The sequence below is a fragment of the Ambystoma mexicanum genome, chromosome 1p (genome assembly GCF_040938575.1).
Source record: "Ambystoma mexicanum isolate Mex_15411 chromosome 1p, UKY_AmexF1_1, whole genome shotgun sequence".
Taxonomy (NCBI): domain Eukaryota; kingdom Metazoa; phylum Chordata; class Amphibia; order Caudata; family Ambystomatidae; genus Ambystoma; species Ambystoma mexicanum.
Genome location: NC_090921.1, coordinates 1,128,533,034 through 1,128,546,980, shown reverse-complemented (window position 1 = coordinate 1,128,546,980; position 13,947 = coordinate 1,128,533,034). Strand labels below are relative to the sequence as shown.

The 13,947-nt window shown below is 42.4% G+C and overlaps 1 protein-coding gene across 3 annotated transcripts in view; it reads left to right on the top strand.

Moving 5' to 3' along the window:
- The window catches only part of MBTPS1 (membrane bound transcription factor peptidase, site 1), a 1,184,166-nt gene that overhangs the window by 968,509 nt on the left and 201,710 nt on the right, over positions 1-13,947 (top strand). For all 3 annotated transcript variants that reach the window (XM_069604782.1, XM_069604783.1, XM_069604784.1), the window contains one exon: positions 1,745-1,860. In XM_069604782.1, coding sequence (XP_069460883.1) covers positions 1,745-1,860 — 116 coding nt within the window. The remainder of the gene's footprint in view (positions 1-1,744; positions 1,861-13,947) is intronic.

The following is a 13,947-nucleotide window of genomic DNA, read 5'->3' as shown; positions in this document are numbered from 1 at the left end:
TGTGGGTCTTTTCTGTTTCAACTGTTGGACTAGATATCCTCATGCTGGTTCCCTCCTTAACATCTGACTGAAGGTTGCTTCATCTGCAGCACCATTACTAACATGCTAGCTTTTACCCATTTCATCCTGTAACGTGGGAGCTGCCTACTGACCTTATCCCATTGTTTTTTATTGGTAACATTGAAAACTACCTTAAAACAATTCTATTAATTAGTACTTATTGTATATGTCCTAACAATTATTTTCTACTGTATTTGTTGTTGGTGTCCTTTAGGAGTCCTCTATCTGTAATTCTCTGGTTCTCATTTTGAGTGCTTACTTCTGTATTGTAGATCTTTGTGCACCATTTTATATAAAGCATATATTTTCATTAGTTTACTATACAGCCATTTTCTTAAGTGAATGTAAACTGTACTGCCACCCCTCTCCTCTCAATTAGGTATTTCCTGCTTTGCCAGCAACAGTACCACTTGGTCTGGAACAAATTAAAGGAAACCCAGTATACTACCAACAGGTTCTTCCAAAGCGCTCAGCAGACGACATTTGTAAAATCTCCCTAGGACCAAGCATAAAGAGTAAAGATTTTATTCAACACAAACTTTGCCTGGTGGTTTGGGTCTAGTTACTTTGCTCGTTTGTGGCTATAGTTCTTTTAGTCTTTACTTGGACTGTAGACTTAATTAATTCCCAGCATGTGATGATCCTCTTGCATTGCATTCTTGTTTGACTTCCCCTGTGTTCAATCTTGTTTGACTCGTTTTCAGAGAATTTTGGTAACTCAAGCCACAATTCCCATTATGCATTGTTTCACTGAGCGATCCTCCAATTATCTACTGAATAATTCTCTGTCTCGCCTGTATGTCAAAAATCTCAGTAAATTCAGAGTTTATTTCCCGAAGTTCATTGTTTCTCCACTCATTGACTCTTCTTGCTCTGGGCTTGTTCTTGGTATGTCACCGCCTCATTCTTTGGTCCCTGATGCCCTTCTTTTTCTACTTTCCTAGCTGCTGTTTCCCGCAAATTTACTCTATTTTGGGTCCTCGCTCCTGCAGCCTTTTACCAATTTGAATTTTCTCAGCTGATTTTCTCTTTGCCATTCTCTTTGCTATACTGCCCTTTTACTCATCTCATCTGCAGCATTTCTCTGCCTTTGCAGGTAATTTTCTCCCAAGCAAACACACTGCATGAGAGGCTGCCACAGCAACCACATCATTGCTTTTACCTGTTCCGTGGAAGCTCATTCGACAGCTTAGTCTCAGCAATAATTTGGTTTGTCTTTCTTCATCCTCTCCCCTTTCTCAGGGTTTATGTTTGACATGAGCCATCATTTGCCGTCTTTTCATATCCAAAACGATTTCCATGGTCCGCCTCCACAGTGGCTCACTAACAGATTACACTGTGCTGTGTTCAGGACTCCACCTTCTCCAGTGACCTCTTCTCTCTACCTGCACACCTTCTCGAACTCGTGTAGTGTGAAGTAGGTGTTGTCACATAACCACAACCATGCAAACTACTCTTGTTGCTTTGGGTTGGGGGGCTTCGCCACACTGAATGCAATGGCACAGATATTCTAGGACACGTGAGGGACGAAAGGGAAAAGTTACTAGGAGTACCTTGGTCTTACTTGTGTATATCAATGCTTTCCAAGTTTAGTCAATACCAAGGATGTTATATGGGGTCTGTAAACCTAAGTGGAGAAATAACTATTCTCTGAATAACAGGATACTGTTTTAATTTTCTTCAGGCATGGAGACCACATCCACACTAACTTTCGAGACATGTACCAGCACTTGAGGAGCATGGGATATTTTGTGGAAGTCCTTGGCTCTCCAATAACATGTTTTGATGCCAGTCAATATGGTAAGAAATGTAATTCAAACTTAGTTTTAAAAACATGTTTGTCCTAAATCGAATGTCTGGTGTGTTAATGCAATTCTATTTCTATAAAACTTCATTCCTGATTACTCCCATGTTTAACCCTTAGCATAACAGTATTAAGCTTTCAAAGTTAAGAAGGGTAGAGTGAATGATTTCTTGTGTTTGTAACATCAGGCAATTGTTTGATTAACCTAGAAGGGTATCTTCACCTGTGTTGGTGATTCTTTTTATAAGTTGCAAAGTCCTCTTTTACACACTGTTGGGGAGATTTCTCAGAAATGTGCTAATTCCTCTCTACCTTAGAGACCCCCAGCAACTTTGCTGTTTTGAGGACCTTTAATTTTTAACATGGAGAGAGTGAGACCCTTTTGCCCACTCTCTCATGTATTTTTTCTGTGATTTGAACTCTGTGTTTCTTTTGGTTGTGGAGTCTGACAAACTCCATAGGCATCATCTTTTACATTGTGGCACACAGCACTTTTAGTGCAGTGGCACAGGGGAGTCTTTCAGATTTACCAAAGGTTTAAATACCTTTCTCATGGATAACTGTTTCCAAGAGCAGTAAAGTGAAATTGACTTTACTTAATTTGTAACTTTCTAGACCAAGCACACACTATTTTACAATAGGGTGCTGGAGGGGTTACTTAGTATCCCCTTTGTCTAGTTTCTCATGTAACATTTTTGTTACCCTTTCTACGAATAATGGCTGGTGGCAGTGGTTTACTTTCAACTGCCAAGGTGTGCTTTAACCACAGGCTGCTTTTGCAGCTGCAGTAAAGCACCCAAAGGTGCCATTTTTGTCAAAATGGCCTGGTCTTCTTTTTTTGCCATTTCTTTGTTTAAAGGTCCTTCTTGAGATTTACTCTGCGCTGAGCTGAAGCTCCGAATTCGCCTTGACTAGAGAAGCCCTGCAAGGACGACTTCTCCCCTTGAGTTGGTGGGACCAATCAACTCCAAAGTGAACTCGGCTGGACATCCCCTTGGAGCTGGCTGTACTTCCTTGCTGCTGCAGGAACCGAAGTGCCAGGGAGAGGAACACCAGATTGGAGTGAATCGCTTTTAAGTTGGGCAAGAGCTCCAGGAAGATCCTTCGGACTTCCAGGAAGCAGGACTGACCGAGCCTGAGCCACCCTAACAGAGTGCTGGACCCCAGATGCAAGGAAAGCCCATCTCGACAGCTAAGAACCGCAGTGGTGCTATTTGCTATAGACACGAGGAGCTGAAACCACGAAGTGCCACTGAATTAAAGTTTGCCCTTTGCTGCTGCTGACTGCCCCAGTGCAGTGCCGGAGTCCTCCAGACGTCCTCCCTCTTGTCCCCACGACTGAGGCCCAGGCACAACAGGATCTGCAGAGCTGCACAGGAACAGAAGCCAGCTGAAACCATTTCTTCTAACCAAAGGTACTGTACAGTCCAAGATAACTTACCTCTTGTTGTGTAGCCTTACTGGTTCTCAGTTGAGACTTGTCTTGTTTGCTTCTATAGAGTTGCTAACCGCTTCTTTACCTCTACCTCACAAGCCTAAACAGCTTGTGGCCCTACTTTGATTCTTCTTTTCTACAAAGACTTCTAAAACATTGTGCAAGACTTTTACCTACGTGTAAGAAGTGCTCCAATCTACCTGACTTTTGCCCAATTGACATTGGCCTGGCCTGGCTTCCTGAATGACTCTTCTTCCCTCTGAATTTGTGTTTGGCCTTCCTTCCAGGAAGGGGTTAGCTTTCTTTGCATTGCATGGGAGGGGGTTCAAAAAGTACTTGCCTTTTGTGTGATCTCTTGTTTTATTCTAGTAACCCTTTTCTTTGACACTCCTCTCAGTATTTTTCTAAATGTACCAGTAATGTATTAATGTCCACAGTGTCCTAGCTATTTAAGTCACCTGAGGGAGTAGGAAGTGTCTGTGTGCCATCCCCAATGGGTATTTGCTGATTTAGAGAAACTAAGAGTGTGTATTTTGGGGATATTTTTGTGTTGCTATAATATCGCTCCCTTCTAAAGAAGGCTTATTCAAACTGACTGTTAAATACATGATTAATTGTTTAATCAAGAAACCTTGAGTGTAAGTGTTTATTTGGATACTTGTCACTGTGAATTCTGTGTAACTACTCTACTGCTCACATTAGTGCCCCCAAAGGGTACTGCTCCAAATCTTGCCTAACACACACTTTTTGGGAGAGTACTCCAATGGTTTGCTTTTTTTCAGGGTTGTCATGGCTGTTTTTTCCCAGTGAAACCTAACCAGGTCTCACTGGGGACTCAACCCTTATGTTTATGTGGGCGTTTGCGGATCCTTATGGACTCCAAAGGTGTGTGGCAACCTCCAAGGGGACCCTTGGTTTCCCTTGATCAGTGTCCTGACCCAGACAATTGTACTGGTTCTGTTTGGTTGCTGTTTACTTTAAAATAGTTGCTCCACAGGTTGTATCCATGTTATCTCTCAGGAAGCCTTTTTCTTCCTGGGGCCTTCCAAAATGGATCCTCTAGTGAAATCCAGTTACCAAGCAACTTCTCAGTGTCTTCTCTCTTGTATTAGTTTGGATGAAGACCAGGAATTACCTTGAAGTGAGCTATGTTCAGCTATGGTCAATAGCTCAGAATGGAATGTGTTATTACCCAGCATGATGTGCAGGGGCTGCCTGTCAGGAATTCCGTTGGAATTCGCACACTCCTGAGTTTGCCCAGGAGAATGTCTGCAAAGGATTGTGTCTGGTGAGCAGCACAGGTTCCCCTCCGGGATTCAATCCTGGCACATCCAAGAAAGACTGGCCACTGGACGACCATGGAAGCCCTGCAAAAACCTCTTTTTGGACTATGAAAATCTGATGACAAAGCTCTGCCTCTCTAGTAACAAGAAGGAGCTGTGTTCACTGCAGATGTCTCTTGATCCAGTGAGAACTGGCGATGTTCTGGACCTTTTGTATGGCTCTTCACTTCTCAGCATTTTATATTGCTGCTTATCCTCAAACTATCTGCCAGGTCCTCTTATCCTGCTGACGCGGCAGTCTATCAATTGAATTGTCAAGTAAAGCATCTAGGGGCATGCCTTCTGAACCGTGACTGGTTACTTTTGGGCCAAATGGTCACCATTGCTGAATCTGTTGCTGAGTAGCCATTCAACTGTCTGCTCTTCAGGGTGTCCCTCTGAACTCTGGTAGGCATCCAGGTCTGAACCTCTGCAGTCAGGATAGTCAGTTGCTCTCCTTGGTACCTGGCTGTGGAGCTGTCACCATACCGGCTTCTGCTCCAAGGGTTCCACTGTTACAGGCTCTTCACTGGAACATCATGGGCTTCTTTTCTTCATCATATTCTTCTGTGGAGGTTTGTTCCATTTTTATGGCTGCAGTGCTCTCCTGCTAAAATGGCCCTGCCAGACGCAAAACGCAACCTTCCCTGATGGTGAGGTCGTCACTCACCTATGCGGGGGCTAGAGGGAGGTTGGTTAGTGCAACTGCTGGGCTGCCCTGAGAGTCCTATGACCTGTCTTGGGGTTATCTTTGGGACCGAAATACCCTCTATGTGCAGACCTTTGACTTATTGCCCGAGGATAACATTGGCTCATGTTTGTTATGCACCACAGACTTTCCAAGATGGAAATGCCAGTTATTAAATGAAAAAGAACAGGGAATGTTCACCAATTTGTGCATAAATACCCTTAGACCAGCACAAATAATGTTAGGGTACCATGTAATAGAACTTTGCTGTAAGTCACGTGGAACTGCTTGCCACGCCCCCTCCCCCCCTACAAAACCAGCTGGAGGCGTGCATTTGAACGAGTGCATCAGCGAGTGCAGTTTTGTGCAAAGGACCTCCTGACAGCTGGTACCTGTGTGGGATCCTGTTTGTAATGTGAAAAAGAACGCTTCTTAAACTACTCTCCTCTACCATTACAGTGCTTCAGTGTTGCACCATTTATGGTGTGGATTCTTTTTTATTTTCAACATTGATTTTGCTGCAAGTCACATGGAACTGCTTGCTACAGGCCCTCCCCGCCTACAAAAACGGCTGGTTGCACGCATTTGCTGGCACGCATTCGAAAGAGTGCATCAGCGAGTGCAGTTTTGGAGGTGGCGGGTGAGATCGCGTGGGCCTCTGTTTATTGCTCTTGTCATATTGTATACTTGTGATTTGTATCTATTTTAGTGCGACTTGCCGTTCTAAGCGAGGATTCATTGTTAACAGTATATAAACACTGAGCAGGAGCTACCGCTACACAATAAAGGCTGACTGCGATGCCAATAGCTGGATCAGCCGACTCTAAAATTTCTCACCTCACTTAAAGAAAACCAACTCCAAATCGAACTCAACCCCTCTCGCAGTCCGTTCCCGAAGGCAACCACAGACGCTCACGTCTGACATACGTGACTTCTGCATAGCCTTATCGGGAAAAACTTCTGCTTTATCCATTTTGAGCGATAGTGGATTGCGCACAGGGGAAAGCCAACCAGCTGAAATCCCTGGTGATGTACTGTTTGACATTACTGATGCGCTAACGGTACAAATAGCATGTGTCTTGAAATCACTGTTGTCAAATGCCATCTTAATTTCTACGGGACTAGAGCTCCCCGAATTATCATTGGTTAGGCAGGACAAACCTATACCTTGTACTGCAACCACTCGGATAACTCGCTCCTCAACTTGTACAATGCCACTAATGCAGCGCCTTTCCTGCTATCAGTACTCCAAAGTAGTCACGGCACAACAATTGCACAGGTATTACACTATGACGACACTGAATTATGTGATCAATCATTACAGATGCCAAATGTTGCTGGGGAAACTGAAAAGACCAAATATATATTGACCGCTGAGGTTAGACCCATGGAGCAACCAAATGTATCCATTTCAAGCAATGTGAATTTCCCTCACGTGCCTCTGCCCCTCTTGATTTTATCTCAATCTCCTATCATGTGCTCTACTGCATCTTCCACGACTTTGCCCCTTTACGAACCCAACACAAGGCGGAGGTTCTTTTCCTAGACCAACTTCTCCTCCCCTATTAGAAACCACTCTAGGAGCAATGACTACAGCTCTGGTAACATGAAATATTAGTCGGGAAGTTAGCAAAAAATAATGAAATGTTGATGACTTTGCCAAAATGTTGTCAAACTCCTGAAAATGACTCTGCTGCCAAAGTTCCTCTGCTAAGTGGCGTAAAGGAAATGGAGCGTGTTGTAAATGAAAAACACATGACCCCTGCACTTCTAACATATGACACACAACTCGGAGCAGCCTTCAATGCTCCGGAAGGCGGAGCCTTGGGAACACCAACTTCTACGTTAAATAATTCAATAATCTTGACAGTCAGATACAACAGAAAAGCTAAATCTGCCATTGGCGCCTAATCACTCTACTCTAAGGCCCACTACTATAGCCACAACTACTGACACAAGATCCTGCTGTGAATGTTGTTTCTCATAGTGACAAGGCTTTTTGTATGACTTTTAATATCTTTAATAAATCAAAAACTCTACCTACCCCAACGATATTGATAAAAAAATGAAAAATCAAAAGGCGCTACCAAAATCAACTCAAACGCTCTCGGAAATGTATTCAATCCCTTTCTATGCCAGGTAAGCAGTCAATCAAAGCCAGAAATTCAATCACTCAAAAATATACAAAAATGGCTAAAATGAAACAAGTATACAGCAAGGAGAGATTACTTACCTCGCAGAGAAAGCATTTAGGGCCTCCCATTGAACATGAACCACTTAACGAGTTAATTTGAGAAGTAGAACACATATCTACTCTGAAAAAGGAAAGAGAAAAGCTTATTGCCAATGAAATTACCCCAAATATAAATGCAATAACAGAATGTAGTTCAAATGTGAAGTCTAGTAAGGCATTTCCCAGGCTGGACCCCACCTTCTTCACTCTCGAACAGAGAAGAAATTAATCTGCTATAAACGTCAGCCCACTAACCGTGCAAATTAATTTAGAAAAAGTGGCTCCTACTGTGCTTGACTGACCTGATAATATAATGTGCAACAAATGGAATAAGCATGCAGTAAATAAATACAATAGCTCTGACCTGCTATCAAAGTCACTCTTGACGAATCATGATCAATCTGGGGCTCTTAACTAAAATTCAACATTCTTTACTGCTACATGCAGAGATGGCCATTATCAGATCTATACATTAAATACATCTAGCATATGGAACCTCTTTGGAGACATTCCAATTTTAGAAGACTTGACATCTTTAGATATCTCCCAAGTAAAGTTTCTTCATGAGCAAGTCCTTATGCAAGCTCGAATATGGATTGAATCCGGGATAGTACTAAACACGATCTGGCAAGCAAAAACTGCCCTATTTTTAATATGGCTTTTTTATTAAAGCAGGACCATCTTCAAGGAGGAGAGGGGAAGCCTATACAACACACGCATGCCCCCCCCTTCGAACATGATCCTCGCTGAACCTGAATTGAGGATTACAGTGCCCTTGATTCCCACCTATGAGTCACATTTGCGCAAACAAATGACATAGACTCTCTGTGGCAATCCAGGCATGCACAAGATGTAATACTTTAGTGTGATATATAACAAACCACTCTGATGCCTACCAATCTGACCCTCTGTAGGCTGGCCAGTTGGAGCACGAGAGGGATCAATCATTTACTGATCACTGAACATAACCCTCTTAATGAATTTGACATAATCTTGCTGCAACAAGGGTGGCTGACCCCACACCCCCAGTTTGGCCTGGATATACCTTGACTTTTTTGCCACCTAAAACTGCTACCCGTGGTAGAACTTGTGCGGGTCTAATGGTAGCTGTTAAAGCACCCTGTGGTTTCTCTGTATAACCATGGGCTGCTCCAAGCTTATTATTGCACTTAGTTAAAACATCAGTGGCCACTCTTGCAATTTTTAACTTATAATGGAATCATGATGGCATACTGGAATCTACCTTCCTCTGCCATTTAGAGCAAATGTTGCAATTAATTGCCCAAGATAATATTGCCACTTTCGTAATTATAGCCAGTGATTTGAATTTATACTGTTTCAAGGGCCCACAAGTTAAAAACAACTCCAGTCAATTGTGGTTAAATTTGATAGAGGAGCGACAATTCATTATGCTAACCGGTGCTCTCAAATGAGATATTACTCCCAAGCCAACGTGGAGGAGGGGAGATCAGGGGACCATCATTGACTATATTTTTGTTCAATATGGGATGTTGAATCTCATTCAAGATTTTCTGGTTGTTAGCCCGGTTCATAGTGACCATGAGCTCTTGACAAATACTTGGCCATGGCCTAACAAATTCCAGACTTCTGAATGCTACACTCCTGCACTTGAATTACTAAGTAGTCACAATCGCTTTCGATGGGTGGCCGATCAGCTAGTACATTTTGTACACTGCCTATGTGTCGATTCTAACATTCTGAGCAGTGATCTCTTGAAATCAAACAGTCACTGTGTAGCAGCCAAACATCTTTTCATTGTGCGTCCGTCTCGAAATCGAAAACCATTATTCAAGCACAAACGCACATTTGATCACGAAATATCTGTGAAAAATCTGAATTGCGAAGAAACATCACATTGACAAATGGTAAAACCTTGAGTGAAAAGCTCCAAACCATTCAAAAGCTCAAAATGAAATCTAAGAATTGGTTAAAATTTCATCAAGCAACCATCTATCAAAAAGAAGTAATGCTCACAACCATGGCTACTAAGAATAGTGCTCAGATATAGAGATTGTTAAATGCAGCAAATCAAACAACCCAATCCCCTACTCAAATCAATTTTATTCCTAAAGACACTTGGGTTCAACACTTTCGAGATTAACACGCTGATCAGGCAAATAATAATTTCAAGATCGTAAGCCCATAGGTTACTGGTGACAATATGGCGTTTTATAAAGATGACATATTGCTTCAGATACTAATACTAATCACCTTGTGTGCCCCTGGTCTTGATGGTCTTACCAATCAAATGTTAAAGGACCATTGTGAAGAGTGGGCCTCTGCCATCTTCAATCAGGTCTCAGACTTTGGCAAATTCCGCCGACTTGGAGTAAATCAGTAATAGTACCCATATTCAAAAAGGGAGATCGAGGGCGACCTGAAAATTATCGCCCGATCGCTCTATTTGATATCGCAGGGAAAAGGTTTGATAGACTGCTGTTAAAAGATTTCTCCATGTGGGTCAAAGAGGATAGAGTATTTGACATGCATCAGACAGGCTTTGGTCCGTGAGTGGGAACTGCAGCTAACCTATTTGCAATATGGGCCATTAAGAGCTACCAGGGGAAACAAAATAAACAACCAGTATTTATGGCCTTTGTTAATTTTAAAGCTGCCTTCGATTCTGTATCCAGAGATCTAATCTTTGCAAAAATGATGAGGGGAAAATTGTCCTCCTTACTTATGCGATTTGATTTCGCAACTACACACAAATACCTCTGTCCAAATACGACTCTCGATCAATGGTCATTTATCAGAGGCTATTCCAACGACTCTCGATCGTGGGTTAAAGCAAGGGTGCATATTAGCGGCTTCCTTGTTTAATTATTTTATACTTGACATTGGACATCATTTAAAATCAGTTGTTTCCGATCCCCCCCGAAAATCGGCCTCAAGACTTTACCTTGGATGCTATATGCTGATGATTTGATTTTACTTTCAAAAACCCCTAGAGGCTTACAAAACCTGCTCTCCGTCTTAGAACTATATGTCACTGCGAGCCAATTCATAATTAACTTAAACAAGACCAAAGTCTTGGTTTGTGGAACGAAACAACAAGTTAAAAAATGTAACTATAGGTGGCACCTACATGGCAGCAAAGTCGAATATGTGAATGAATATTGTTACCTTGGTCTCAACACAATAATGACAAAGCAGACCAACTGTACACCTTGGAAAAACATAGAAAAACAAATGTCTGCCGCTCAAGCAACACTGTTGGGTAAGGATTTGGGGTAGTACCCTTTGGGTGCACTACAATAACCTTAACCTCCTGGCTATAGGACCCAACCTTTGGTATAAGTCTGAACTACACAGGTTGTTAGTGTGGTAGAGCAGCCAGGCTTATATCAAGAGGGGTCAATGTGAGCTGTAGTGAATTTACACAAACATTTACAATGACAAGTATCCAAATAAACACTTCTACACAAGGTTTCTTGATAAAAAAAAGATTAATTTATTTACTGGTCATTTCAATATACCTACTACAGAAGGGAGCAATATAATAGCAACACACAAATACCTTCAAAATACACTCTTAGTTTCCAAATCAGCAAACATCCATTGGGGATGATGCACAGACACTTCCTACACCCTCAGGTGACTTCAATAGCTAGGACACTGTGGACATTGATATATTACTGTTGGCATTTTGAATAGTACTGAGACGAGTGTCAAATAAAAGGTTATTAGAACAAACAAGAGATCACAAATATTCTTAAGCAGGCAAATACTTTAGGACCGATCCATAAGAGTCATTCAGTAAAACAGGCTAAACCAAGGGGCAAAAGTCTATGTGAGCTGAAGCACTTCTTGCAGGTAAGTAAGAAATGTATTTGTACAATGTTTTAGAAGTCTTGGAAGGAAAAGGAGAATCAATGTAGGGCCACAAGATGTTAGATTTGTGAGTAGTAGAAGATGCAAGCAACTCTACAGTGAGGGGTAAGTTCTCTCAGACATTACAGTACCTTTTAGTTAGAAGAAAAGCAGCAGGTGACTTCTGTTCCTGTGCAGCTCTGCAGATCCTGGTGTTCCTGTGCCTCAGTCGTGGGGACAAGCGGGAGGACTTCTGGGGACTACTGCACTGCAATGGGACGGTCACCGACAATCTTCAAACAAGTGGCAATTCAGTGTTTCAGCTCCTTGCATCTTCCGCAAATAGCACCACTGCGGTTCCTGTCTGTCGAGATGGGCTTTCCTTGCATCTGGGGTCCAGCACTCTGTTGAGGTGGCTCAGGCTCGGTCAGTCATGCTTCTTGGGAGCCTGGAGGATCTTCCTGGAGCTCTTGGCCAGCTTAAAAGCAACGCACACTGTTTTTCCTCTTCCTCGCTCTTCGGTTCCAACAGCAACTACAGTGGTATTGCAACCAGCTTCGAGAGGATGTCCAGGTAGCTTACTTTGAAGTTGATTGGTCCCACTAACTCAAGGGGAGAAGTCGTCCTTGTAGGGGCTTCTCTGTCGATATAAATTTGGAGTTTCAGCACAGCAGCAGGGCTTCACTGGGCAAACCAACGATCCAGGAGTTGCAGCAGGCCTCCCCTTCAAGTTCTTCTTCGGATTCCTTCGTCCAGTGGTCGACTCTGCCTTCCAAGCCAAAAAGTCTTGCCTTTTATGTAAGTTTCTCCCATTCATTCCAGCCTAGTTGTCAGTCACCCAGCAGGGTGGCTGTCTTTACAGCCAGCCGGCCAATCACCTAAGAGTGCATTCCTGTCGCCTAGGAGATAAAGCACAGGGAGTTTCGGGTACCTCCCGCACTTCCACCAGACACCCTGGAGCCAGAGGCGGGCTTCACTCGTGAATCCCGCCAAAGGCAAAGGGACCAAGCCTGGTTTGGAGCACAGAGTAAATCTCAAGAAGGACCTTCCCACAAAGAAATGTTGAAAAAGGAAGACCAAGGCCATTTTGACAGAAATGGCACCTAAGGGTGCTTTACTGCAGCTGCGAACGCAGCTCACGGTAAAGACACACCACGGTAGTAAAAAGTAAACCACTGCCTCCAGCCATTCATTGAGGAAAGGGTAACATAAAAATGTTACATGAGAAACTAGACAAATGGGGGATACCTATTGTAAGATAGTGTGCACTGGGTCTAGAAAGTTACAAATGTAAGTAAAGTCAATTTCACTTTACTGCTCTTGGAAACAGTAGTTTAACCGAGAGATGGTATTTAAACCTTTGGGAAATCTGAAAGACTTCACTGTGCCACTGCACTGAAGGTGCTGTGTGTCACAATGTGAAAAGATGCCTATGGTGTTTGTCAGACTCCAAAAACCAAAAGAAACAGTGTTACAATCACATTAAAATACATGGGAGAGTGGGAAAAAGGGTCGCTCTCTCTCCAGGAAAAAAATGAAAAGGTCCTAGAGTCCAGCAAAAGAGCTGGGGGTCTCTAAGGTAGAGAGGATTTAGCACATTTCTGAGAATTCTCCCTAACAGACACCAATTCATAGGAAGTACAGGAAGTTTACCTTAGAACCTCTTTTAAAGTTTTACAGACAAAGTGGTACCAGTTTTAACATATGGTTCTGAGACTAGCCTGTATCAGGACAAAAATTTCTGGGCGCAACTGGAAGGCCAATTTTGGACCTAGGACCCTAGTTCAGCATTTGTTGGGCTTATTATCACTAAAGGCGGTCTGCACATGGAAAATGTTAACAGATAAAGTAGAAGGATCATTGCCCTCGACACTAGCAGTATATTTTAAGACTGCTATCCTGAGAGACATGATTCCATGGCAAAAACCCATCGCAGACACTATGCTGCAAGCAGGATTGTCATTAGAACTTTTGTTAACCAATCTCAATCGTGCAAAGAAAAAACTATGGTTACATGATTGGATCTTGATGCGACAGCAGTGCAAGAGATAGAAAGTTTTTAATGGGGCAGATTACTGTATCAAGACTTCTAAGAAACCTGAACCATATTTAATCAAATTTCCAAGCTCCAAGTACAGAATCATGTTCAGATTTAAGTTGTGGTCCACGAGAGAAATTGTAGGAAGAAAAAAAATTAGGTACCTACTCGGAGCATGCAGATTCTATAAGAATGCTCTTGAGCAGGAATCTGCAAAACTCATTTTCTTTCCTGATCCCTACTCTCTAAGAGAAAACATTATTTACAACATTTATACCAGGACTTTCAACTTGTGTCCGGTGATATGCTGTGGACAAGTATCACGGGTGGAGAATGAAATTCTGTAATCTTTGCCACAATGCACTTTTTAGACTCTCTAAACCTTGATGCAGAGCGTTTATTACCCGAATGTTAAACCCGAATTGTGCTATGGGCACAAATGTACTGACAAGAGTGTTTTATACTGCTCTCACATGTGATTTTTTTTTATGTCTATTATATCTATAAATTGATTTTATAAACCGTGATACATC